The sequence below is a fragment of the Rissa tridactyla genome, chromosome 1 (genome assembly GCF_028500815.1).
Source record: "Rissa tridactyla isolate bRisTri1 chromosome 1, bRisTri1.patW.cur.20221130, whole genome shotgun sequence".
Classification (NCBI taxonomy): Eukaryota; Metazoa; Chordata; class Aves; order Charadriiformes; family Laridae; genus Rissa; species Rissa tridactyla.
The window spans coordinates 66966847-66993829 of NC_071466.1; the positions used below are offsets into that span (position 1 = coordinate 66966847).

The 26983-nt window shown below is 42.6% G+C and overlaps 1 protein-coding gene across 3 annotated transcripts in view; it reads right to left on the bottom strand.

Annotated features, from left to right (window-relative positions):
* Positions 1-24528, bottom strand: part of RAB20 (RAB20, member RAS oncogene family) — a 40907-nt gene extending 16379 nt beyond the window's left edge. For all 3 annotated transcript variants that reach the window (XR_008469838.1, XR_008469837.1, XM_054224138.1), the window contains exon 1: positions 24150-24528. Coding sequence is in view for 1 of the 3 variants with exons in the window: in XM_054224138.1 (XP_054080113.1) it covers positions 24150-24321 (172 nt within the window). In the remaining 2 variants the exon portion in view is untranslated. The remainder of the gene's footprint in view (positions 1-24149) is intronic.
* Positions 24529-26983: the final 2455 nt, after the last annotated feature.

Here is a 26983-nt window from a genome sequence, read left to right on the forward strand (position 1 = left end):
ACTGACAGCAGCAGTGCTAGCCACTGCCCCAGTCTCCTTCTTGAAGTTCTTCTCCTGCCCACCATCCCTTGGGGTGGTATCCAAAGTAGCCTGTGAAGTTGCTGTTGATGTTTACGAGAACAACAGATTTCCACCAGCCGGATTTGAATGCTTCTTACCTACTACCTCTTCAAAGGCTTTCACCACAACTTCTTAAGCAGCATAACTTCCCACACACACTCTTTCAAGAAATCCTCTGCCAAGGAGAACAAGTTTTTAATCTCTCAGTGTTGAGCACTTACAAGAATGCAAAACAGACTGTTACTTCAAGCCTTGAGGGAATAAAACACAACAAATACTAAAGAGCTAAAGAGATCCTCCAGAAAATATACTGAAAAAAGTACTGTCGTTACTCTGAAACCACAGTTTGAGTGGGGTCCTAAATTCTGAGTTCCTAAAGTAGATATGTAGCATGGAAAAGTACATGAAGATGCACAATAGAAGCACACTGACGTTGCATTAAAAAATTAACAAGAGTGCAAAATTATCCAGAAAGTTCTCAGTCCCTAAACCAGGTATCTTCCAAGGATTTTCACTGTAGTTTAAGCAGGACTGGAATCTGAATAGTAGAGAGGAATTAACACAAACACAAGGTTATCAGCTAGGTTTTGCCTTTCAAATGCTCTTTCGCCTTTATAAGAGAGTCTGAACTTAAGCGTACGTGGCGAGAGACAGGAACCATGCCCTAAGGAAACAGCCAAAACAGGAAAGAAAAGAGAAAGTATGACACCCATGACACAGCACCAAAATCAGTATTAGATTGAGGATTCAGCTGTAGTGGATGAAGGTTCAAAGGGTGATTCGGATGCTCCTGAGTTACCTCAGCAGGAACATCCATGTGATCACAAGAGCAGAGAAAGAAGCTCCTTTTTAAGGAACAGCATTTCCTTCTGTTTGCAGACAAAGGAGTTAAGTTGTGACCCTTTAAAGGACATTAGGGGAAGCAATTTTGCTAGGAAGTGGGATTTTTGTTTGTGCACATATAGTGAGATACATACTGACTACCAAAGAACAAACAATAAAGGTCCCTGAAGGTTTCTGGAAGATTCCCCTGCCCACATGTAAGTCAGGCCATAAAGTTTTGACACTGATGAAGTCCGAGTTCTTCATTACCTTGTTCAGGATTGATATTTATTTCTTCCAGGTGGGTTTATCACATTTCCCTTGAAGTAAGGAGCTTTATTAAGAACCAGACTATGCCCGTGGTTACTTGGGGATAAAAATAAAGCTCTCCATCCCAAAGGATTAACATGGAGGACATAAGTAAGAATTAGTGGAAACAAATGAGTCAGAAAGCACTGGAAACCTCAATTTTTACATACCCAGAAGCTGTCTGAATACATGATTTCCCAACCCATTAGAAAAATATCAGCATTTGGTTTTCCTCCAATTCAAAATTCCCCATAGAATAAAAGTCTCTGGGAGGGGGAAAAAAAAAAAAGAAAAACAAACAAACAAAAAACCCAAACAACCAGAACCAAAATACAACACCCAAAAACCACCACAAACTCCCCAAAAAACCCAAGCGCCAAAATAACTACAGTCAAGCAACTAGAAAATTCATTTAAGCTCCACCTTCACCTAGAATTATACATTCACAATGCTACGTTATAGAATATACTTCTGTAGATTGAAGTTTCAGAATACAGCAGACCTCTAGCTCAACTAAAAATCAAGATGACATTTATTTTGTTTATACTCATTACTTAGATATGAATCAACATTCAAGGCATGAACTGTGCCCTATTTCAGGAACTTACATTTAAGTTATTAAAATTAGATATGGATGTCTTAGCCAAAGTAGAACATAACATAAACATAGGAGAGTACAGATCTTAATACCCAAAGGGCTTCACTTTCATGTTTTAGAGTAGAAAGAGCTACGCACGGCAGAAGAAAATAACAGCCACGTGGGTTAAGCGAACAATGAACTAAGGAAAATTCTTTAATACAGCTCTCCAAAGAAAAAAACATCAAAAACTGTCAGTGAAGAAAGTGGGATCAATGTAATATATGATTGGGACAAGTCTACTCCATTTCTAAATGCAACTTAATCGTTAAGTCAAGTATCTCTGTCTCATAATAAAGAAGATTTAAAACGGCAAGAGACACCATCTCTTCCCTTATATCTATGTATTTTTGACTTGATGAACAAATACTTTGAGTTCTGAAGGAGTCTGGAATTCCCAAGACCCCGCAAAAGTCCCCACTCTACAAATGTGAATCAGTTTAGGCTTGTAAAGCTCCTTCTGCAAAAGTGCAGTTCCGGATGAGCAGGAAAGGCACGTGAACAGGAGCAATCATCCACTTCCCACTTAGGCAAGATGATCAAATCACGATCAAACTGACCGCCGTCTTTAGCCAGCTTTAGTTTTTGTACTAGAAATATCACACACAAATGTTTCACTCGGACACAGAAATCCGTGGCTTAGAAAGACTAGAACTTATCCACTGCATAGTCATCATCTATGAATTACTTAAATCCCCTCAGATCTGTTCAAAAACACTTTTACAGTAGATAGAAACAATTAACACAACTTCAGTCTGTAAAGCATTTTTCTTTTCACTCCCATTTAAAACAGAAAAACACATAAAAGCACCATCATGTTGCACACATGATTCCTTCTCACCAACACACACACACTCCATATCATAAAGGTTGTTCACAAGCTCACGTCCAAAGTCACTAAGATCCAAGCCTGACAGCATTTAGGTTTTTATACTGCTGCTTTTATATAGATAAAAGAAATATACTGCATGAGCTCTTCTCCTCCCCTAGAGGCTGGCATTCAGGAAGGCAAATATACTCATGACATTTGTTTCAAGTGCTACAAATATCTTCCCATAAAAAAAGATCACAACATTCAAATGGAGGCAAGTCCCAGACTCAAAGGAACCAACAATGTATTTGAACTGTCTGCCACAGATGAGAAAGCCTTGCGAACTGTAAACAGTGAAGCAAAAGATGCCTTCTAATACATTTAACTCCGTGACATTTGAATAAAAGGCAGATCTCAAGAGTTCAGAGTGCTGTTACACAGGAGGAGCGTAACGTTATTTTCCTGATCTGGAAGCAGCATTACATTATGTCCCTATAATCTAGTCCCCCACTGAATTCATATAGAGAAATCTTATACAATACACTAGCAGATTATAGAATAGAATTCTACCAAGTATTAAAATATTCAATTTAGTAGATCTGCTTTTGTCTGAATAACATGATAAAACTAGTTATCTAACTGGAGGCAGAGAAAGGTTTTGATGAAACAGGAAATGCCTTGGCACTATAATCCAAAATTTATGAGCTATAGTACCACAGTATGGCTTTTATCATGAGAGATTAAGCTGCATCCGTCTGTGTAAATAAAAATCTTAAAGAGATATTTTTTTTTTTTTTAGAAGTCTACCAAACTACCATCAGTAGTCCAGCAGTGTCTGGGATAAAATATAACCCAAAATATATGTAACCTGTGTTATTAGAAAACCTAAATTTTGCTAGAAATCAAAAATGAGGAAAAATACATGGCAATGAATAACTGAAGGGCATTTGAAATGACTAATTCTTAAACACAATTTTAAAAGAGAGCATAAATCTTATATTTTATCTTTGGAAGATAACCACTTCTCCCCTGCAAACTTACGCAGGAGTATTTAACAGGTATTAATACATTCTCCATGGAAAAAAAGAGGAGAAGTTATGACAGTATTCAGGAAAAACTGGATGGGATGATTAGCGTTACCGAGTGTCAAGGCATGTTCCAAAGTAATATACAAGGGAAAAAATAAAACTCATCTTTTATTTCCATTCCTTTACGTAACAAAACCAACATCCTTTTGGGCATCTAAATTAGCTATTAACATTCTGCCAAGAGAAGACAACTACCTCCTGGAAGGCTAGTCCACACCGGCAACTACCAGTGTGCCTTAGGAAAAGCAACTCACTCTTACTCCTGCTTTAGTTAAGGGCACTGAAACCACAAATCATGTACTACATTTAAAAAAAAAAAAAAAAAAAAAAAACAACAACAGAAAAACCACCCCTCTCCTCCCCAAAAAAACCCACCACACAGACATGGAAACAGATACAGAAAGCAGGACAAAGATGGACCAAGACTGAGTTTTTAGAGAGCATAAAGACAAACTACAGAGGAAAAAAAAAAGAAACACCACACCCTGTATCCTATATGAGGTTTTGCTCTTTTTGCTTGTTCTACTACAAAGGCATCATGTGAATTCAATTTTTTGAATTGCAATCACCACCAGTATGGCTGGGAAAGGAAGCAATCTGGAATATTTACAAACAAAAGGAATCACTGGAAGGCATCTGAAATACAGAAAAAGGAGGCGTTTACATACTGGAAATGGACTACACTCTATACCTAAGAATAGTAATACACTTAATGTAAAAAAAGCTATATCCATATTTCTTTTAGGCTACCTTTCCCCTCCCCTTTAAATATAACAACTGCACTAAAAAAGAAGTGATGTGCCATATAAGGTTTGCGGGACATGTTTCAGCAGGGACCAATAAATACAAAGTAGGCATAAGATTTTGCCCTAAAATTCTAGCCGCTTCACCTACCTTCTGAAAGACAAGCCTTCCCTTAAAAGGATTAATAACTTTGCTAATAGCAATGTTCTCTATATTTCTTTACAGAGTCAAGCTTATTCCTAGTTTACAGCCTTTTCAAAAGGAAAGTCACCTTAACAGACAGCTAAAATAAATGACAGCAGCAACTATTATTAATTTGCTTCTCCTTTTATGGTTTTCATCAGTAAAAAGTGGTCATAATTCTATTTCGACTGTGTTTCCTTTTTTTTTCCCCACCCCCTCTTTTTTTTGCTATATACACCCAGAGCAATTATAGCACAACCCGTTCAAGTCAGCCGTGACCAACTGGGAGAACAACCCCCTTCATGCTCCCATCCTTTCCAAGAACAGCTTTCCCTCGTCGAACTTGAACTATACCAATAGGTCAAGCAGTTTCCACCGACTCTTTAATAGCTATTATAACACCAATTCATTTAACATGCCAAAAGTGATACTTTGGCACAATTCACATAAAACAATTCTTCCACAGAAGTTCACTTAAATGGGCCTTTAGGCCCATTAGGGCAAATAGTGCGCTGAGAAGTTATGCAAGAATAATATCAACGTGGTGTACTGTGTCTCACATGCCAACCTCCGTAAAACATCGTTAATGATCTACAGGATCATCTGAGCTTTATCTGAAGATGATGGCTTGTTGCGGTATGTTTTTCTTCAAGCAAAAGGACCCACACAAAACCCCGTCTAATAAAGCAATAGAAAATAACGGACATTTTTGCTACGGGGTTAGATTTATTTCATAACCTCTGTAAAGGTTATCTTTCTAGGCACGTGCTGGTAGAAGCTCCAAAATAAATGCCTAGTCACAACATTTTTGTGATGTGCTGAAGAAGTGACTTAAAAGACATATAGCCTGAACTCAAAGCACACCTTTAAAGAAGCCACAACTGAAAGACGGGTAGAAACTTGCTGTGGTTTTTTGACAGTTAGCAGTGTGGCAGTTTATGGAGAAATATGCTTTTAAGTAAGAGCTTCGCTCTCTAAAGGCAGCTAAACTAAAAGCAGATGCCTAGCAGTTTATGCTGGTGCAGATCAATCCCTTGTTACATCCTGCAGAGCATACTGAGTCACAGAGGTATCCAAAAAAGCTGATTACTGAAGATGAAACCTGCTCACCCACCCACACCTCAACTACAATAAACATCCCTCAGTCATCTTGTCAAATCCTGTATTATTTGGTCATGAATTAGCTTAAGCATTGCCAGAAATTTTTTTAATCCAGCCCTCAAGAGTAGTTTGTCAATTTTCATTCCATAACTGGCAGCGAAGACTTCCATTACTGGTTCCCAAAGACAGACCCGTCAGACACACTCACGGGAAGGAAGAGATCAAGTTAACAAGGGAGAGAAGAGGGTGGAAAAAAGAAATCAAAAGAAAAAAAAATTCGCAGAGGAAAGCCAGAGAGTAATCCTCATTCAAGTCTGATCTCCTGCGCTATAAAGATGATAGAATTTCACTCAGCCCTCATCTTGTGACTGAGGAGGAATTTGTATTTTATAAAGCAAACAAAGAAAGAGAAGTTACTATCCCACAAATTAGTTTGCTGCGTTTCGGCTTTCAGACTCCAAACTTTGATAGATTTTCATCTTCATTATGTATCCTCTTCACAAAAAAGGCGAAAGAAAAAAAAAAAAAAAGAAAAAACCACCATCACCATACCCGTGCCCACCCCCTCTCTCCCCCCAAAAAAACCCAAACCACAACAGAAAAGCCCTACTCTCCTCTCTAAAAGGTATTTGTGTATGACTTAACCTCCTTCTTGTTAGGCCAGAGAAATCAACTTTTTTTTTTTCATATTCAGGCTCTTTGCCTCTGGCAGATTCCTCTAAACCATTAACCATACTTGTAGCTGTTTTCTCCAACCTTTCCATATTATTCTTCAACCAAGACTGTAGAAGAGTCTCACCAAAGCTATGAGGTTACTTAAATTCTCCACTACTTTCACCCCTCCCAACACTCGGTATACTTTTCAGACCAGAAAGAAATTTTTCACTCTGAGGGTGGTGAGGCAGTGGAACAGGTTGCCCAGGGAAGCTGTGGATGCCCCATCCCTGGAAGTGTTCAAGGCCAGGCTGGATGGGGCTTCGAGCAGCCTGGTCTAGCGGGAGGTGTCCCTGCCCATGGCAGGGGGTTGGAACTAGATGGTCTTCATGGTCCCTTCCAACCCAAACCATTCTGTGATTCTATGCAGCTCGTAGGCTTTGGGATACCACAAGGTACCAAGAGTTCAGTTTGTCATCTACTACCAACTGGATGGACCTTGCAAATTACATATTGCTGCTGAAATGAATCTAGCTTAACCTGTTACCAACACTCCACACCATTAGCCTCTCTTCATTTGCAGCCTTATGCATTTGTTTAGTCTGCGTATTTCTAGCTGCAATCATCTTTCTGTAAAGAAACTTAAAAGAAATCAGTGTCTGGACTAACTATATTCATGGTATGACCATGCAGTGTCTTCACCAGACAAAGGTGCTGCTCAACTCCTATATAAAGCAGAAGAAATACTATCAGACAAGATCTCTATTATTTACAAGATTTAGCCCGTAAACTAGTTTCAGCTTATCTGGGACAAAAGGGTACCTGGGATCTATTCTGTTGCATAAATGCAAAGTTATGTTTCTTGCTGACAAGAATAAATCAGAACTTACCATTATAATAATGAAATGAAGCTCAAGCTTCTAAACTCGCAAGAATTTTAACTTCAAAATCAAAGTTCCTATAGAAACACCAATTTTACTCCACCAATATGCTTTCTATCCAAAGTTTTAAATTTTATCGTATTATGCCTAGTAACGCAAAGCATTACATAGAAAAAAAAAGCTCCTAACCACACTACCTAGCATGCTTTTGCCAACAAAAACTTTGTCTAGACCTGAAAGATTAAAAAAAAAAACAAAACCCAAAAAAACCCTATTTGCAACTAAAGATCCCATTGACGCCTCTACAATCCTGAATAAGATTTTCACTTAGCTAAATAAGACTTACTTTTTTCAAACCACCCATTTTGTTTAGTCCTCTACTATGTTTATTTTTATGTGGTAATAACCCCAGAACCTTCAAGCAATTCACATATTTTTCAGCTGTTTTGAAGCCTAGTGCTTCCTAAAAGAAGAACAGAATTGACCTTAGCCCTGCCAGTCCGGCAAGCATAAAGCTACAACACAAAATGACATTGATATTTATCTATTTCCTTCTTAAAGCTCACAATTGTGTAGGAAGATGTTTTATCTAAGCACCAAAGTCTGGCAGAAGAAATAAGGGCATGTCAGATTTACAGGATGTTATCCTGTCTACAAGTGGATGCTCCACCAGAACTCTAGCATCAACACTACCACTGCTGAAAAGAAAATGTCACGGGGTGCTGGAGAGTTAAATTTACGAAGCTCCTGTATGCCTGTACTAAAATGGGAGCAGGACTGGAGAGATGAGTTTAGAAACTGGAGTCTGAGCAAGTAAAACTTAAGCATTGAAGTGAAATTCTTCTGAAGCTTTATGCTTAAAAGACAATTTTAGACTGCTACTTAAAAAAGAACTGGTCATTTGGCAGATGACCTTCTTCAGGAAAGATACCATTGGAAGCGAACCATCGGGGGAAAAAAAAAAAACAAACCTTTGGATTTTCTTTGGAAGAGTTCTGCAGGAAGCAATAGGACCGAACACTTAACTGCAGCAGCAGAGCCTGACGGTCAAACATTGCTCAGCGGTGGGTAACAAAGAGCCCAGTTACAGGCTGGGGCTGTAAAACAACCTCGCCTGCGTAAGACACTCGCTTCTGGGTTGTGCAAGAAGCCTTTTGGTCGTAACGCCCACTGGAATACCAACCCACCTCCTCCAAGAGGAGTCCCTCCTACAGAAAAGCAATTCATTTTCCACAGGATGAGCTCTAAAAGCAGCTTGTTTTTCTTTCCAGTACCTGAAAACTGATACTTTTGCCCTTAAATTTACAATTCCTTTTCCATGGGGGAACAGGCACTGCAGATGAGCCCACTTCTCTACTCAGTTGCTAAGCAGAGGCTGTTACCAAGATCCTTATTTTCAGAGTCACTCCAAAAGGAGATCTTCAAAGCTCACACTCTCTCACAAAGTTTGCTCTTCAAACAGAGAAGCAGGTCCTCGGCTCAGGCAGGAATGCACGGCCGGGTGTATTCCAGCACAGTTTGACTGGCATTGAGGGGCCGGGAGGTCACTCCACACAGGTTGGATGGTTTATGTTGCTCAATAAGGAACTGGCAAGTTCACTTGGCTTCCAATTCACCCCAGCAAACATTGATACAGGTGTGCAATTTAAAAGAAAAAAAATAAAATAAATAATCCAGAGAGGGGTAGGGTTAATTGAGATTGCCCTCCTAAATGTATCTCAGTAAGCACTCTGAAATGCTCGTCAGGCATTCCTGTCAGCTCTCAGCAGTTAGCAAGTCAGCATCTGCCCGTTCCCTCACAGATGAGAAACGCTTCCTGATTTTCTTCATTTTTATTCCTGTTTTAAGTTTACTTAGGTTTTTCAACTTCCCCATTAGATACTTTGCTTTTGCCCTAGATATCTCTTCACAACATTTTATTTTTTTTAAAAAAACAAAATGAAAGGTAACTACATACATACCAAGTCAACCAATACAATACACCATGCCATTTTTTGAGCAAGGAAATGCCCTGAACTTAATAAACATCTTAATTAAGGACAGTAATATTTTAGAGAAGAAAAATAACTCATTGTTACCGATTGCAGATCCTCTTTGGATTAAGTTTTGTATCCAACCATAAAGAAAATTAAGTGGTCTAATATATTGGAAACATTATCCTTTTTCCTTATTACCACTTTAACCCCAAACACTTCATATGTATTTCCGCCTCCTGGCTGTCAGTCTTCAAATCCCTTCCCAAGTATAGGAAACCAAGCCACCAACTTGCAGCTATCAACTTTTTTTTTTTTATGCACACCCACGGCAACAGAGTCACACGAAAAACCAGTAGGTTAGCTTTCTCTTTCGCAGACCCTCAGGAGAGTTTCACTACCAAGAACGTTACCTATGGCAGTACCTATTTTCCATCAGCTCCACCTCAGTGACATTTCTTTCCACCCTGCTGTCAATACTTCGGAAGCATCGACATCGGCAATGGGCTGAGGGAACCCAACGCTGCCCCTCGCACAGCGCCCCGCTTCAGGGCCATCCTAGGACACCGGCCAGAGGGCTTTAAGACACTGCAAAAAGCTCAGTCTTCAGACATTTTCAGGGATCTCCAGGGTGCTTTTACCACAGCACCATAAGCAACAGCTTTTTAGCCTTTGGTAATCAGCCTGGAAGACTTTGAGGACAACCAAGTCACACTCCCCTGGGAACAACACCTTCCCACCCTTCCCCACAGCCACAGACCATCCTCTTCTCCCACAGCAGCAGCACGGCTTCGTTCAGTATGGGCACTGGGGCCCTACAGCACCCAGAGAGGGACCCAAGTGTATTGGCCATAGTTCCTTTTGAAGATAAAATTAATTACTAAGCCTGTATGTAGACAGTACCTCAAGCACAAAAACTTTTATCCTACTAGTACCTTTCCAGGTTGATTAAGAGTAAATGACAGCATAAGGAGTACTAGAAATGCTTCCAAATGACTGAGGTTTTACAAACCAGAAGTTAGTGCAAGACAGCAGCTGAATGCTGGTAGCTACCGCTGCTCACCACTTAAAAAAATAACACGGATCTTGCAAACTGAATGAAAAATTTACCTTTTTATTTTTTGAAGAGAAACTCACATAAGTAACACGGGACATAACACAGCCCACTCAATAGACAGATACTTTTATGATTTGTTTCAATATCAGTTCATTTATAGGCAAGTTTTCAACTAAGAATGCACGCAATTCATTTACGCATAATTTAGCCTCGAGAAGATTACAACTGCTTCTACGCCTTGCCAACTACCACCAGCTGCTATTCAGCTGAAGTCGTCTTCACTGGTCGCCTCTGGATAGTTGCTGTTGGTCAAAAGCAGGAGGAAGTTCTGGTGATCTGGTGGGCTGCCTTCAGCAAGTGCCCAAAGTGGGAGACCACGCCAGACATACAGCTGCCACCTGGGCTTTACGGGAACGTACTCAACCTTGTTCACCTCACTCAGGAAATTTTAATCACAGGACGCATGGCTTGTGTTTTCAGAACTTGCACTGGCTAAGACGAACACATGGCATTTACATTTCCCTTTTAATTCCACTTCTGGCTTCTCCTGCCTACAGTCTTAAAAGCATATTTAGTATTCACTGTTTAGAGGCATTAATTTGAGGATTAAAGAAATGAAAACCACAACACAGGCACGGTAAAAATTGATCTCGTCTCATTAACGTTCTCCAGCCTGGCACATAGGGAGTACCACTAAAAGCCGTAAACAACTCGATTCTGAACTTTCTATACAGAATAAGCTACAAAGAGCAATACTACCACTGTCCAGTGTCCACCCATTCAACCCTCATGCCGTGAGGGGAAGCTTCTTACGGAAAGGGAACTGCCTACAGTTTTACATGCATTACATCCTTTTCTTTCATAATTAAGATGATGAGGCAGCATCTCTAGGTCACAAAGTGCTCTGCCACTCAAAAAGAGGACAGACGTCAACTATTCCACTTCCACTGGATTTCCAAGGCCTGAAGTAAAAAAAAAAAAACCACAAAAAAAAACCAACAAACGTTGAGCAGGACAATGTGGAAAGTGCATACAATGCTGAAACAGGAAAGGAGATAAGGGAAACAATACGAATGTGACACTTATAGCTCTCCTGTGGGAGGGAAATCTCATGTCCTAAAAACGCTTTTACAGGAGGGTTTGTTTCTCCTCATAAAAATAAGAAGTAATCATACTGGAGGGGGTTGGAGGAGTTGAGTGGTTTGAGACATTTTCAGTTTCACAAAATTAGAGATTTACTTTTTAAATAAGCAACAGCCTGTATCAGGAAAAAAAAAAAAAGAAAAAAGAAACCCACTCTTATTATACCAGTGGGGTTTTTTTGTTTTGTTTTCAAACACAGAAGTCTCACTTGCAGCAATCCACAAGATTTGATGATCCCTTTTACGAAGCTTGGAAGATGACTACTCAACTACATAGGGCTTTTTCTTTCGTTTGTTTTTTTTTTTTTAACCATAAACCACCAAAGTTTCTGGTAATGTCTCCCTTTTCTGAATGAACTAAAATCTTTGCTTTTTTTTTTCCAGAGCAAATGACAGTTGAAGAATGGAAACAAATAAATAACAAACAAAAAACCCTCAAAAAAATATATCCGAGAACCTTATTTCTAACTCCAACAATTAAGAAGAGCAACAGCAGATTTGTACGTCCCGATCATAGACCCCACTATGAAGAACAGAAACTGAATTTCTGAGGACTTTCACAACATAAGGGACTAAACGGCATGAAACTTCAGTCCCATCGCTTCAGTAACCGGCACAACCAGACAGGGAAGTCGGGCAACCCAAACCCCTGGGGGAAAGGGAAGCAGAAGCTCAACTGAAGGGCATTGCAACCAGGGCACATCACCACACGTGTATGTTTTTACACTGCTGTCGTTGGGTGGATTGGGAACAGGACATGAGTTTAAGCAGATATCAAAGTTGATTGACTCCATGTAGAGAAATTATTACCCAGCCAATGACTGGCATTCAGACATTTCTTTTGTTTTGAAGTCTATTTCAATCTACCTAACTTTTGCTTCATATTCTTCATGAAGTGTACTAAACATTAATTTCCCTTGCCCTGCCTCCCAGACTGTTTCTTTGGGCTTTCTAGTCAATGTATTCTTACTGCAAGAACATTTCCCTGAAGGTCTAAGCAAGCCATCCTTCATTTTACAGATAACGTGACAATTAAGAGACAAAAAACACAAACTCAAATATTTAAATACCTATTGTCAAATATTAAACATAGCTAAAAATTCCTAAGAAGTCATCAGCTGCAGAATGTAAAACAAAAACGTCCTGCTATTTCAACTGTACTGAAGACCATTATTTTTAAACTAAGTATATAAGAGCAGTTGGATGGCTGGACATCTTTTCTCTATTTTTTAGGAATTTTCTGAAGTACAAAAACAGTGGTTAAGAATATTAAATGACAGAACAGATTAAAGAAAAAATGTCAGTGGATCAACAGGAGAGGCTGAGGGGACAGAGAAAAGTATCTACGTCAGATGCTTAACCATTATTGAACAAAATTATTCCAATCTTCAATTCATTAACCTGTAGCCCAGAAAAAAAGAAAAAAAAAAAGAAAAAAACAAAAGGAAAAAGGAGGTATTCTCTGTAGCTGAGGATATGATGAGTTATTTTCGTGACAGAAAAAAGCAAAAACAAAAAAATTTGTGAAAGGGCAGAACAGAAAGAACCTGAAAGCACAGAAGCTTTATTTCTTAATAAGACATTAGCCTGCTTATGTATTGAAAATTTTAAGTGTTTCTTCTCCTGGACTCCTGTACATGAAGTTTCCACCATGTTATAAACTAGACTGAAATGTATTTTTGCTCCAGTGGAATTGGTGCAAAGCAAAAGCTCGAATACACATTTTCCTCTTTTTGTTTTATCTGTAAAACACTAATAAATTCAGGCTCACACAGGTCTTAAGACTGTCAGCAGACTTCTTCCCTGAATGGCTCCATGGTGGCCCATGCAAAGCCAACTTCAATTCTACTCTGCTTCCTAAGAGATGGAAAGATATACCCGAAGATTCACAAACACATCCGATGATCTATCTCCCTTTAAAAACATTAAGTTCTCTTCTAGATTTGTTGGTTTGGGTTTTTTTTCCACACCCAGATAGGTTAGTAGGATTGGGAAATCTTGTATGCTTATTGAATCGGTTGTCTTAAAGGATGCTATTCCGGATCCCCTGTGATGAAGGATGGCAAACTACTTATGTTGAGAATTCATTCAAATTAAGAGCAAAAATCCCTCATTTCCTTTGACCACCTCTCCTCTCAGCAGTACCACTTGCATAACCTAAGTTTAATCACCAAGTTCAAATCTCATTTCCCAAACATATCTTCAGGTACTGCATATGAAGTTATAGTTAATATGGCAGGCGCAGGAAAAGGAATTTATCACAAGTTTGATGCCTTTTGATCAAATCCCAGGATGTTCTACCCTATGTCCACCTGGAAGAAAGCAAATCATTCAGACTTGGGAGACAAAATTATTCTTTCTGTTCTGTAATTTTTAACGTGTCCAGATGTATCCACGACAGACTGAGCGCCTTTCTCGATGGAGACCCAAACAAAGGTTACTTGTTCGATTATTTTGCAATAGTACAACGTGACTCTGGCGAGGAATTACCAAGTTCACCTTCAGTTCAGGCAGTGAAACACTGCCACAGGAAAAATCGCTTGGAAGCTCACATGGCTAGTGGCTTCAACACGAGACAGTAATTGTAGTGAAGTAAACAACTCCTCTATGATACAAGATGCGATTGCATTGTGAAGTAAATATACTGGATAAAAAGCTGGACGTGAGCCAACAATGCAGCCCAGAAGGCCAATTGCATCTGGGTTGCATGAAAAGAAGCATGGCCAGCAGGTCACAGGAGGTGATTCTCCCCCTCTACTATGCTCTCGTGAGACCCCACCTGGAGTACTATGTCCAGCTCTGGAGTCCTCAGCACAAGAAGGACATGGACCTGTTGGAGCGAGTCCAGAGGAGGGCCACAAAGATGATGAGAGGGCTGGAGCACCTCTCCTATGAAGACAGGCTGAGAGAGCTGGGGTTGTTCAACCTGGAGAAGAGGAGGCTCCAGGGAGACCTTGTAGCAGCCTGCCAGTACCTGAAGGGAGCTTATAAGAAAGCTGGGGAGGGGCTGTTTGCAAGGTCATGTAGCAATAGGAAGAGGGGCAATGGTTTTAAACTAGAGCAGGGTTGGTTTAGATTAGACATTTGGAAGAAGTTCTTTACAGTGAGGGTGGTGAGGCACTGGAACAGGTTGCCCAGAGAGGTGGTGGAGGCCCCATCCCTGGAGATATTCAGGGACAGGCTGGATGGGGCTCTGAGCAACCTGATCTAGTGAAAGATGTCCCTGCTCACTGCAGGGGGGTTGGACTAGATGACCTTATAAGGTCCCTTCCAACCCAACACATTCTATGATTCACTCTATGATTCAAACTGGCCTAAATATCAGGAGCAGCTCAGCCAAGGCACTGTGTAACTGGCTATGAGGCTCCCTGGCTTTGACATCTGTGCACCACAGTATGTATGTACATGTGAGATGAAATAAGAAAAGTACTCGCCATACATGAGCGCTCAAAGAAGTAATGGTAAAACCATACAGCTAACAGCTGGTTACCTGCCCCGCGCTTGTATTTTAAGCGCCTACTGTCACCTTCCTTACAAAGGAAAGAGTAAAAGTTCATTTCTTAGTCAATAGATAAAGACATCACAACCCAGACAGCCTAAGCTCTGGCACCTAAGCATACGATACTAATTTTAAGTAGATATTTGTTTGTCATTACAGAATGTGCCGGGTACCCAGAAATAACCAGAACTGAGTCAACATGAGTTACTTTGTACACATTCATCTCTGTGTTACAGCTAATGAAGCCTTTTGCTGTCCTGCGCAACACTATTTACTCAGCTACAGAGAGAACTACTGAGTAAAAAAAAAAAAAAACCCTTGTTTTTCCCCTCGTGCTCAGACTGTTGAAAGAGTGGTCATTTCTTAGACCGCTCAGGTATACATTTCACAAAGACTAAACTCAAACTGAAGAGTGTAACGGGGCATTAATAACCTGCTTTACTGAAGCAAATAATCCAGTTCTTGGTCATCCTTCTGAAATTTTCTACAATTTCTCCCACCTGCTCCCAATCCATCACGAAGATGAATTTCTATATGTCTGCAACTTCTGTCAGCAGTTTTGCCATTGCATTTACATTGTTTGACTAACCATTTCTCTTGTTCACACCTCCCCCTCTCATACATTTTCAGTATTGGCACAAAGCAGACAGTCAACACTTAAACTAACCTTTCAGCTGTCAAGTCAATTTTGACAGAGATATCTGGAAAACATACCTCTTCCTTCAGTAAACAGGGAAGAAAGAACACAATGCCAAAGGCACAAACTCTTCATTAGGAAGATTATCAGTATCACTCCAATCTAGGATCTGGGGCTTTAAACCATGGGTTTAAAATAGACATATTCAATCAATTCAAGGACTTGTACAAACTCATTTGTATCAGCCAAAGTCGAGAAGCAACACTTTCACAGAAAAACAAGAACACAGGCCATGCATCAAAGACTAGACAAATGTATATTCTTCTTCTCCTTTCCACCGTCCACTCAGATGCACGTGAAAATGGTCAGCATTAACCCCTCACCCCTCTTTTACAATATGGTTCTAAAACTCAGGCCCCGCTCCAGACTAAAATTAGAAAGCAAAGACCACCTCTTTGGCTACAGAAGCTGAGGTGCTACTGAGGACTCCAAGGGTGCAAACGTTCGTCAAGTTGCAATGCCATGGCATGACACTGGAAGGCTTTAGCCAGGCACAGACCACAGGTCACTGATACTACGTAGAGAGGGTCTCACTGAACTGTCAAGTAGTTTCCCCACTTTGGCTGGAAGAGTACAGGCCCTTTGCACACTATTATTAAATACCACATGCAAAGCGGGGATTTAACGCGGGGGCTGGAATCCAGAAGTTACCCCAGAGGTTCATACATGACATTTATCTTGGCGTGCATCAAGTACTCACAACAAACAAGTGGCTCATCCTCTCCATTAGCTTGCCTTCCCAAGAGTCAGTACTAAAATCACACATTAGAAACAAAATTCCTCCTTCAATAAAGTGAGTTAGCCATAGATGAATAAACAAAGCATGTTACTTTCGCCTCCTCTTTCTTTTTGATGTGTATTTTTCCACAATTCCCTCTGACAAGATATTTCCATATTTTTACTTCATTTGCGTACAAAAGCATTTTATTTCAGCCGCAGTGAATTTGCTACCATTGACTTTACTTGTGTGTTGTTGTATTTTTAAGTTGTGGGACATGGAAAGTAGAACTTCCTCCAGGACTTTCTCCAGAAAATTCATTATTACTTCATATTTTTAATCACTTCGCAAATTATCCTGCTTTTTTCAGTAAGCATTCATGGCAGAAAAAAGTAATCTGGTGCACTGTTACACAACAACAAAACCATACTTCCAGGGATGGTCTAAAGCTAAACCTTTATTCCTGCCTCTGAACCCACTTCAGAGGCTTTAGACACAGAGCTCACTGACGGTGAGCTCTCTTCAGGGGTTTTCCCCAAGAACACAAGAGATTTTTCTCAGCAGCTAACTATACTCTCCCTCCACTCTTAATGATTTCCTTTTCAAGATGCAGGGGCTAGAACCGTACACAGTAATGCCAGGGAAGCCACACTACTTGTGTATGAGGTGCTGGTCCTCAGCTGTCATTGTTTTGTGTGCAATAATTATGAATAATTAATACACAGAGGCACTGGCACAAACTTAAGGCATTTTATTCTATGGAAATTACAGAGAAACATGGAATGGTTTGGGTTGGAAGGGAGCTTAAAGATCATCTAGTTCCAACCCCCTGCCATGGGCAGGGACACCTCCCACTAGACCAGGCTGCTCAAAGCCCCATCCAGCCTGGCCTTGAACACTTCCAGGGATGGGGCATCCACAACTTCTCTGGGCAACCTGTTCCAGTGCCTCACCACCCTCACAGGAAAGAATTCCTTCCTAATATCCAATCTAAATCTCCCCTCTTTCAGTTTAAAACTGTTACCGCTACACTCCCTGACAAAGATTCCCTCCCCATCTTTCCTGTAGGCCCCCTTTAGGTACTGGAAGGCTGCTGTAAGGTCTCCCTGCAGCCTGCTCTTCTCCAGGCTGAACAACCCCAACTCTCTCCACCTGTCCTCATAGGAGAGGTGCTCCAGCCCTCTGATCATCTTCATGTCCCTCCTCTGGACTCGCTCCAACAGTTCCATGTCCTTCTTATGTTGGGGGCTCCAGAGCTGGATGCAGTACTTCAGATGGGGTCTCACCAGAGCAGAGTAGAGGGGCAGAATCACCTCCCTTGACCTTCCAGCCACACTTCTTTTGATGTGGCCCAGGATGCAATTGGCCTTCTGGGCTGTGAGCGCACATTGCCAGCTCATGTTGAGCTTCTCATCCACCAACACTCCCAAGTCCTTCTCCTCAGGTCTGCTCTCAATCCATTCTCTGCCCAGCCTGTATTTGTGCTTGGGATTGCCATGACTCAGGTGCAGAACCTTGCACTTAGCCTGGTTGAACTGCATGAGGTTCAAATGGGCCCACCTCTCAAGCCTGTCCAGGTCTCTCTGGATGGCATCTCTTCCCTCCAACATGTTGACCGCTCCGCACAGTTTGGTGTCGTTGACAAACTTGCTGAGGGTGCACTTGGTTTCACTGTCCATGTCGCTGACAAAGATGTTAAACAGCACCAACCCCAATACCGACCCCTGAGGAACGCCACTCATCACTGTTTTCCATCTCATATCTTGTTAAGTTCCAGCCTCTTGAGCACAGGTACATGCTCAGCAGCCTCTATCACTAAATGATTCCTGATGCCCAAGACAATTTTTGAGGTCATATCCTCTAAACCCTTCCACAAATGACCTCTTCAGTTAAACATAGCTCATCACACATTCAGCAACACCCAACCCCAACTACTACTCTGTCAGCATTTCACGTGGTTTGGAAAGGCTTTCACACACACCTCAAGAGTCCTCTTTGGCTTTGACTAACCTAACCATCTCATCTGTAGCTTCTTTTCTCCCAGTGTTAGTCCTCTACTTCCAAAAGTCAAAACCAGGAGAATATCAAACAGACTTCAGTTGTGAGGAAAATATGCCACTTAATCCTACTCTTCGTTTTGTTGCAGTATGGTGGAGGACCTCCCTACCCACTGCCAACGTGTATATTGTTCATGGCACATGGGAACGTTTGCCTCCAGGGCAGCAGGGAGACCAGCCTACCTGGGCTGATTTCATACCGCAAAGGACTGAGTCATAGCCCACCACAAGTTTCCTCCGAGACCTTTGCTGGATCACCCCCTTTCCAAGAGAAAAGCACGTGATGCAGAAGGAAGTGTACATCAACACAAATTAATTCGGCGGGGGGGGGGCGGGGGGGGGAACAAAAGAAAAAACCCACACAACCTCAAAGCCTAACTAAGCAAGGGAGGAACCTAACACTTCTGACCAGCTGAATACTCGCACCTAGCCTGAGAAAGCTCAGCCCAGGCAGTAGCTTGCACTGCTGCAAATGAAACAGAGGCGATCACAGATCAGAAACTGTGAGCCATTCACACATGCTCACCAGCACCCATCCATCAGACATCAGCAAACCAGTCACAAGAAGTGACAGAGATGTAAGCGTTCATTATGCAGATACGCTGCAGTTGACCCAAGCCACAGAAAAGCCTTTTCCAGGCTATGTTTATCTTCTTTGTCCTTACTAGCTCTGGCAAGTGAAAAGTCACCAAAAAAAAAAACATGCAGGTGCAAAGTAAAGCAGTGGAGGGTGTAAAAATATGAACTGATAGCTGAACATTCACAGAAGAAAATAGTCAGATCAGGTCTTGCATGCAGACAGCTAGCTCAAGATGGAAGGAAAAGAAGGGAAGTTTGCTTTCCCAGTTAACCTTTTTGTTTCCCCATTATAATGCTGCATGACTATCTGTCAGTATGTCCAAAACCGAGCCTCTTTCTTAAAATACAATTACGGCATCATGAAGTGAACTTTATTAAATACTTGTCATTAACTTACCGGTTGGCTGTTCTAATACTAAGCCAGCAACACAGGGGACACGTGCACTAAAAATGGAGAAACCTTGTTGCTGGGGCACCGCTTATCTGTCAGATGAACAAATGTCAACTTAAAGAGACTGAAATCCAACACACAAACAAGTTTTTCCTCTTAAAATATTAAGACATCAGAAAACACACCTGAAAACCCGAAACTCTGCCACTAAATTGTTAGCTGCAGCCACCACGCATTAGTATTCCAGGTTAAAAGGTGGAGCAGGACCAAGACCCTTAGAACTTCAGGACGTGTTTGCGCTGCCTGAGCTAAAAGGCCACATACTTGCCCAGAGCTGCATGTCATCAACACCCAGCAGGAAGTTTTGGTTTACTCTGCAGTTGCTGTCAACACTGCCTAAAAGATATAGATAGATACATATATATATATACACACATACACACATATATATAGCTTTGACATCCTGAGTCTCTAGCCTCCAGTCCTTTCACATGAGAAAGCTCTTCTGGCTGTAAAGTTCTTCTGGCTGATGCTGTTGCTTACCTTCCTTGGTTTGGAAAAAAACTACTTCAGACATACTACTATGAAGGTCTGAAAGCATACACGCAAATGCTTTAGAGACTGGGCCTCCATCCAGCAGACTAGTCCTTTAGAACATGCTAAAAATTTGCTCCCTTTTTTGTATAGTTTATGCATTTTTTTTAAATTCCTTTGAAGAAGCTGACCCTAACAGAAAACAAGCAAATATAGTTTGTAGCATCAGATCCTAAGGAGTAAATAAATAATTCTCTGCACTAAGAATACAACAGCAGCCACGTTGGGTCAGAGGCAAGACCATTTATCCAAGATGCAAGCCAGTGACAATGGAGAAACAGTCAAAAGCAGATGGCTAGCAAAAAAAAAAAAGAGCATAAAAGCATGGCAAGCATATGATACTTCTTCCAAATATTCTTCCATCTGTTGCCTATTTGTTTCCTTGAGTTGAATGCAATTTCCAAATAACTTATCTCTCATAATGATCAGATTGAAAAACTGGAAGTGTTGAATTATTTACTGTGAGTATTTACATAAAACATAATCAAGTCTTGACAACTTCTGCACACCCGTTTTACACGACTTGCGGATAAGAACATGAAAGATTTAGACTAGACTAAGTAGCTGATTTTTCCAAGATAAGGAGGGCTGTGAAGGTACAGCCAAGAGAGGAGTCCTCTCAAGAATAACCAACCTGCATTTCAGACCTAACTTGGAAGAGCAGGTCAGGTGTGCACTTCTGTGATTTACAAAGTGATACAAAACACAGAAACATACATTTTAAGCAATTTGGCAAGTAAATTGAATTTTTCCTGGGGGAAAAAAAAAAAAAAAAGTGAGATTTTTCTGAATAACAGAGTGAGAAGTAATGCAAGATCAACAGAGCAATGAGTGAAAATGACAGATATTTTAAATAATTCAGAAGACTGGCAATTAAACTGATATAGTACTAATACCCACATATACTTAACTTTTGATCCATCATCGCTACTGCAGATAAACCCATCAATCACTGAAGTCTAATCTTGTAAAAATAAAACGCTGTGTTACAGGAACGAAGCTTCAGTCTATCAAGGTTTACATCGTTACAGCCAGCTGCCTAACCCATACCAGAATAACAAATAACCATCCAGATTGAACTGAAAGTAAAATATAGGGGACTCCTATGGAGGTAACAGTCCCCAAAATAATGCTGGTAAGCAACAGCAAAAATAAACATACGTTCACATACTAAACATAACATGAACTAAGAAAATTTAAAAAGAACATGTCTTCCAGTTAACCTTGTATAATTGTGTATTTTACTAGAGTACTGAACTAGCGTACTAGTTATAGCCAAGAAGCCCCTCATTGTCTAGGCTGGATTTTCCGTATTTCTACATTGTACATTGTGTAAAGTACTGTTGGGGCATTAAGACAGACAACTTGAGCCGACACGCAGTATTTAGGTAGGTAAGACGAGTACAAACATTGAACGGTACTTTTGTCATGTTGCTGTGCTAAAGAATTTTTAATCTGCTGGATGATCCTTTCTTTCTGAATTCCCCTACATATACACACACACAGAGTTAGAGAAAACAACCTATCTGTATTTGATGACCTCGTAACTGCTTCCCAGGCATTCAGTAGTAAGAAATGTCAGGTTAATAAACAGACAAAAGAGATAAATTTTAAACTCTGCCTTACTACAAAAAATTCCAAGTTTACTTGGTACCCACCTGGTAGAGATAAGACAGTGACACCATAGAGAGATAAGAGCCACAGACCAAGGACTGCAGATATGTTGTTCACAGCAAAAGCATAAGATCCACAGAAAATAAAAATAATAATTAAAAAAATGCAGGCTTTTGAATCCCCTTGTTGATTTAACATCAACAGAGTTGCAGTGTCCACAGGGTCTCTTCCTTCTTCATCAGGACAGGAGAAAGCATATGTGTGCCCTGGGAGCTGCTATTTCTTAGAAGATTAACGAAAGCTGTTGATAAACCAGAGCCCACAGGCCTCACCAGACTTGGCAACTTCTATCGTTCTGAGGGAGCGCAAGTCAACAGGGAGACGGTGCGAGAGTCCGGACCTGCCTCTGAAACGCAAGAGAGGGGACACTGGGCTCTATGCGAACGCCAACAACAGAGAAGAACGAGGAAGATGCGCTCCGCTGCCATCAGTACAATACAACAACACTTTTCACGTAGCGCTCTGCAAACACAGCTTCAGCAATCCTGTCACAGAAGTCCTGCTGAGGCTCGGGAAGCAGCAGGAGCTTCTGCTGTGGTGCTACGCAGATGGCAGCATCGGGGCAGTGGCCCTGCTCCAGGGTGCAGAGGGACTCCGGCTGCTAAGAAGGTGATGAGGTCCCAACGCTTGTGTTGCCCTGAGACAGGTTATGGCCTGGCACATGGAGAACCACCTCTAGAGCTTTCTAGATCCCACATAGAGCTAGAACCCAAATCCTCAACTAACACTGAATAAAATACCGCAATAAACGACTGGAAAAAGGCCCCTAAAACCAGAAGGCAAAGCCCGGGAGGGACTTATTTTACAGTATACGATCAAAAAAAAAAAAAGGCAGAAGGGCATAAGGGAAATTACCAAAGAACAATCTCAGCAAGATAATTCTTCTGTTAAAATAAAGCCCACTGCTAATCACGCACATGGGTCTGGAGTACTAGAAACAAGCAGGAACTGCCCACAGGAGGCTCTCCACAGTAAAACATGTCAGTTCTAAAACTGAATTAGATTTTTTAAAAAAATAAGAAAATCTGTAAAGAACACAGAAAGTATATTTAAAACAGAGCTACCGGTAGAGAGCTTTCATCATAGCAATAGGTTAAGAAATGCAAGAACTAAAAGCTCTTAAACATCTCCTCCCCCCCTCCTAAAAGTGTTTCTGCATAACTTTTCGGCAGTTTCATTCCCCCTTCCTCCTTCTCTATTCCTGACACAGGAAAAGCTATTTTGGACTAGATTGTGACATGAAGTGACATAGCAAATGAACTTCCCTCCCAAACGTCACCAAGGGGAAACTGGAATATTGCACGATGCTTCAGCTCCCCAAATTTCACAAGAATACATAATCCGCATTCTTCATATTGCCACTAACGAACTTTAACAGAATTCAGGTAAATGTGAAAATGAAAATATTGAACGAGATATTTCTCCCACGACAAACTAACTTAACAGGCGACAACATTCATAGACCTCATTTTTCAGGGCAGTCATGCCCTCTATGTGACAGAGGGGAGCTTCCTGCCCTAATAACCAAGAGCAAGATATTCATATAACCAAGGCCACAAACTGCTTCTCCAGTCCATGCCTTCCCAAGCTCCTCCACCCCAGGACTCCAAACCACAACTTTGCACTCCCTCCTGCATCCCAGAGATGCTGCCTGCCACAACACGGCTGTCCGGGCAACCCCTTGCTGCTATCCCAGACAGAACCCGCCTGCAGCTCATGCTCCCTGCGCATTAAATCCTTATGTGCAGGCTCTTATCGCTGCGGTGAAAGACCAAGCCGCATCCGAGTGGTTCATGAGCTGTGTGCCTTTGGAAGTCTGACACCAGCTGATACCAATTAGACATCCAAAAGCGCAAGGCAAGAAGCAACGAACAGAAGCTGTAACCTCCCTAACTCCCGCCTGGATTTGCAGTCGCTAGCCATCTACTCGGGCAAAAGAAAGCAAGAACAGGCATCGCGATCTTCTCTGTACATCCACGCTTTGCAGCGGGTCCCAAAATACCGGGGATTAGCAGTTGTAAGGCCCCTTTTGGCCGGTCAAAGCTGTGTTTCTTCCCAGACTTTGTTCTCCTGCCAAACCATTTGTTTTAAGCGACTGACTGCACAGCAGAACCGAAAGAACGCGCGAAGGGTCAGGCACCCGGGGAGGGCTTCCCCATCCCGGCCCCCCCCGGCGGGGGCAGAGCGGGGTTCTCTCCGTCTCCCGCGCCCGGGGCCTCGGAAAGGCGAAGGTGTCCCCAGCGAGGTCTCCCGACCGCAGCCTTTCCCCCACCCACGGCTCTCCGAGTCGGGACGAGCCAAAACGAGGGAAAAGACGAACACAGGCGCTGTGACCGCACCGCGGGCGGCGGCGGAGAGGCGCAGCCCGCCGGCAAACACCCCGCCAAGTGTCGGGGAGGCCGGGACACACCGGGAACCGGCGGGGCCGGACCACCCCCCTCCACCCTGCTCCTGCCGGCCCCTCTCCGGGGGTCTCACCTGCCGTGTCCCAGATGGAGATGTTGTACGGTCCCCACTGCTTGAGGTAGAAGGCGCCGCCGACCGTGCTGACCGTCTCCTGGAAGCGCTTCTCCATGTAGCGGTGCAGCAGGGAGGTCTTGCCCACGTTCATGTCCCCCAGCAGCACCACCTTCCCGTCCGGCTTCTTCATCGCGGCCCGGGCCCGTCCCGCCGGTGGCCGGGTCGGTCGGTGGGTCGGTCCGTCCCTCCCTCCCGCCGGCCCCCTCCGCCCGGCGCGGCGGAGCCTCGGAAGCGGCGGGACGAGGGCCGAAGGAGGAGGGCCGCCCTCCGCCGACAGCACAAACTTCGGGGTCTCCGCCGGAGCCGCCGCCGCCGCGATCCGGATCCGGCCCCGGCTCCTCCTCCTCCTCCCAGCCCGGCCCCTCTCCCGCCCCCGCCGGCCCCGGGGGGAGGGGAGGCGGGCGGAGCTCAGCGCATCACGCCCCACCTCCCCTCCGGTCCTCCGCCTCCGTCCCGCCCCGGAGGAGCGGGGCGGTGTGTCCCGGGAATCCCCCCCGCCCTCGCCCCGGCAGGGTGGCTGCTGGCCGGCCACCGAGAAGCCGCCTCCCGCCGGGGCTCTGCCACACTGAGCCTTCGGGGGAATGGATGCTGATGCGCCCCAGGCTGCCCAAGCCTTTCCAGGCGGAGATAACAGCAGCTCCGGAGCCCGCGGAGGCCAAGCGGGAATCCAGCTTCTCCCGCTCCCCTCCCGGGGGGCGAGCGGAGAGGCACAAAGTTGCTCCGAGGTGACAGATTCCCGCGGAGCTCTGGCAGTTGCCGGACAAACACGTTTCGCCTCGGTGAGAGGTGGGTTTTCTGTAGGAATCGGGGATTATTTTCCAAGTGGCAGGTCTACCCGCTTTCGCCGTCAGCCGCCCGGCTGCTGTAATTCAGTTTAATTCCAGTTCAGGTGGCAGAATTGCAATCATTTGAGTTACCCAGAGATCTGGACTATTGTTTTTGCATCAATCCTCTTCGGGCCAAACAGCTACAGACAAATATTTTAATTGAACTTAAACACCTTACAAATTTTGGGCAAGGAGAGGGATCACGTGCAGGCCAACTAGAGGGGAAACAACTTTTTGAGGCTGTTTTTAAGAGAATTTACCGGTTATCAATTTCCTCTCCCTCCCCACACAAAAGCATTCAGATAGCAGCACTTCTCATAATAAATGAACACACATGCACACATTTGCATGTCTCATATTGAAACTGTCAGAATTTCCTTAGCCAGTCTAGGTTTCACATTTATGAGGTGCCTTGATTTTTGCTTACTTGCTAAAAAGGAATAGCTCTGTAGCAGGCTGGGGGTTTTTAAGCCATGCCCAGTTAACTTTGCTTCTTCTGCTTTTATTGCCTGGATTTGTGGTTTTGCAGCTGTGCTGGTGACACATAATTTCAGTTCAGAATCAGATACTCACCAGATATTAAAGTACTGGAAATACCCAAAGAGGGAGGATGTTAAATTATTTGAAAAAAAAAAAATTTCTAACAAGAGACTCCAAAATAGTACTGTGATTCAAGGCTATGTGAAAGACGGGGGGGGCGGGGGCAAAGCAAATAGGTTTCTTCTGTGTACCTGCTATGAAAGTGTAAAAAGAACAGACATTCTCTTTGCGTGGGTACTGTTTGCAGTTTCCCATGTGCAATGTAAGTTACACCCTTTTGAAGCGGCAGGCACCATTTCAGAAAGAGAAAAGGAGAATTTTGTATCAAAGAGTTTAGACCATAAAGATCTGAAGCAGTAAAGGGATCCTCAGTGTATGTACTCTCACCTTATGCATTGGTTTACTTACTGTCCACATAATAAAGAAATACCTAAAAGCTTAAGTATGATTATCGATTTACGGCAGTGCTTCTGCTACCAAATCATAGCAGTTAAAGCACTTTAAAAAATTATTTCTGTATTTTACAAAGATTCTGCTGTACTTGAGTTATTTTTATGTACTACTGAAATGTAGCTCTTTCTGGTGTTCAAAACAGGTATCAATAGTTTCTAACAGTGATGTAGAGAAGTTAGGACAGAAAACAGTTTCAATAATAGGATGAAAATGCAACAGGGATTTTAGGTTTTGTTAATAAATAACATGCACTACAAAAAGAGAACACTGCTCCCTTCACAGATGTTTTCCACAGTTGCTTGAAACCGATACCCACATCCCTGCATTTTTGAGTCTGTGCCTTTCCAGCTCGCAGTGGTCAGTCAGACGGGGGACTCTCCTGAAAGCGTCACCAGCCAACTTTCACTGATGGCAATGTATTACTTTTGTATGTTAACCCTAGCCTAGCTAAATGGGACGACAAATCCGTCTGGCCCAATACTCATTTGGATGTGGTACCACAGCTAACGGCTCTGACTCAGCCAGGGATGTGCATTATCCCGCTGCTACGAACCTTCTATTCACCATTTAAAGGATCACCTCTGTTCCGCAGTAGTCTGTCCATACTGATCGGATGCAATAAGATGGAAGAGCACTGTGTGTTTTTTCAGATTTTTGGGAGAATTTAGGAAAATGTTGACATGGACAGGTTCCAGGTATGCAGAAGGGCTCCTGAGGTAAGCCCTTAAAGGCTCGGGGTTGTCCTCAGCAGTCTGAGCTTCCCCTGACCTCAGGAGAACATGTTCCCTAGGCACAGTGCAGTGCGTTTGGTTATTACGGCCGGCATCTCCTTGTATGAATGCGCTCCAACCTACAGCATACAATTTAAGTCGCCTGTTGTTAAAGTCAAATGGCTTATGATAGTCTGTAATGCAATACAGATAATAACAGAGCATATGTGAAAATATTTGGGAAAACATTAAGAGCCTGTAA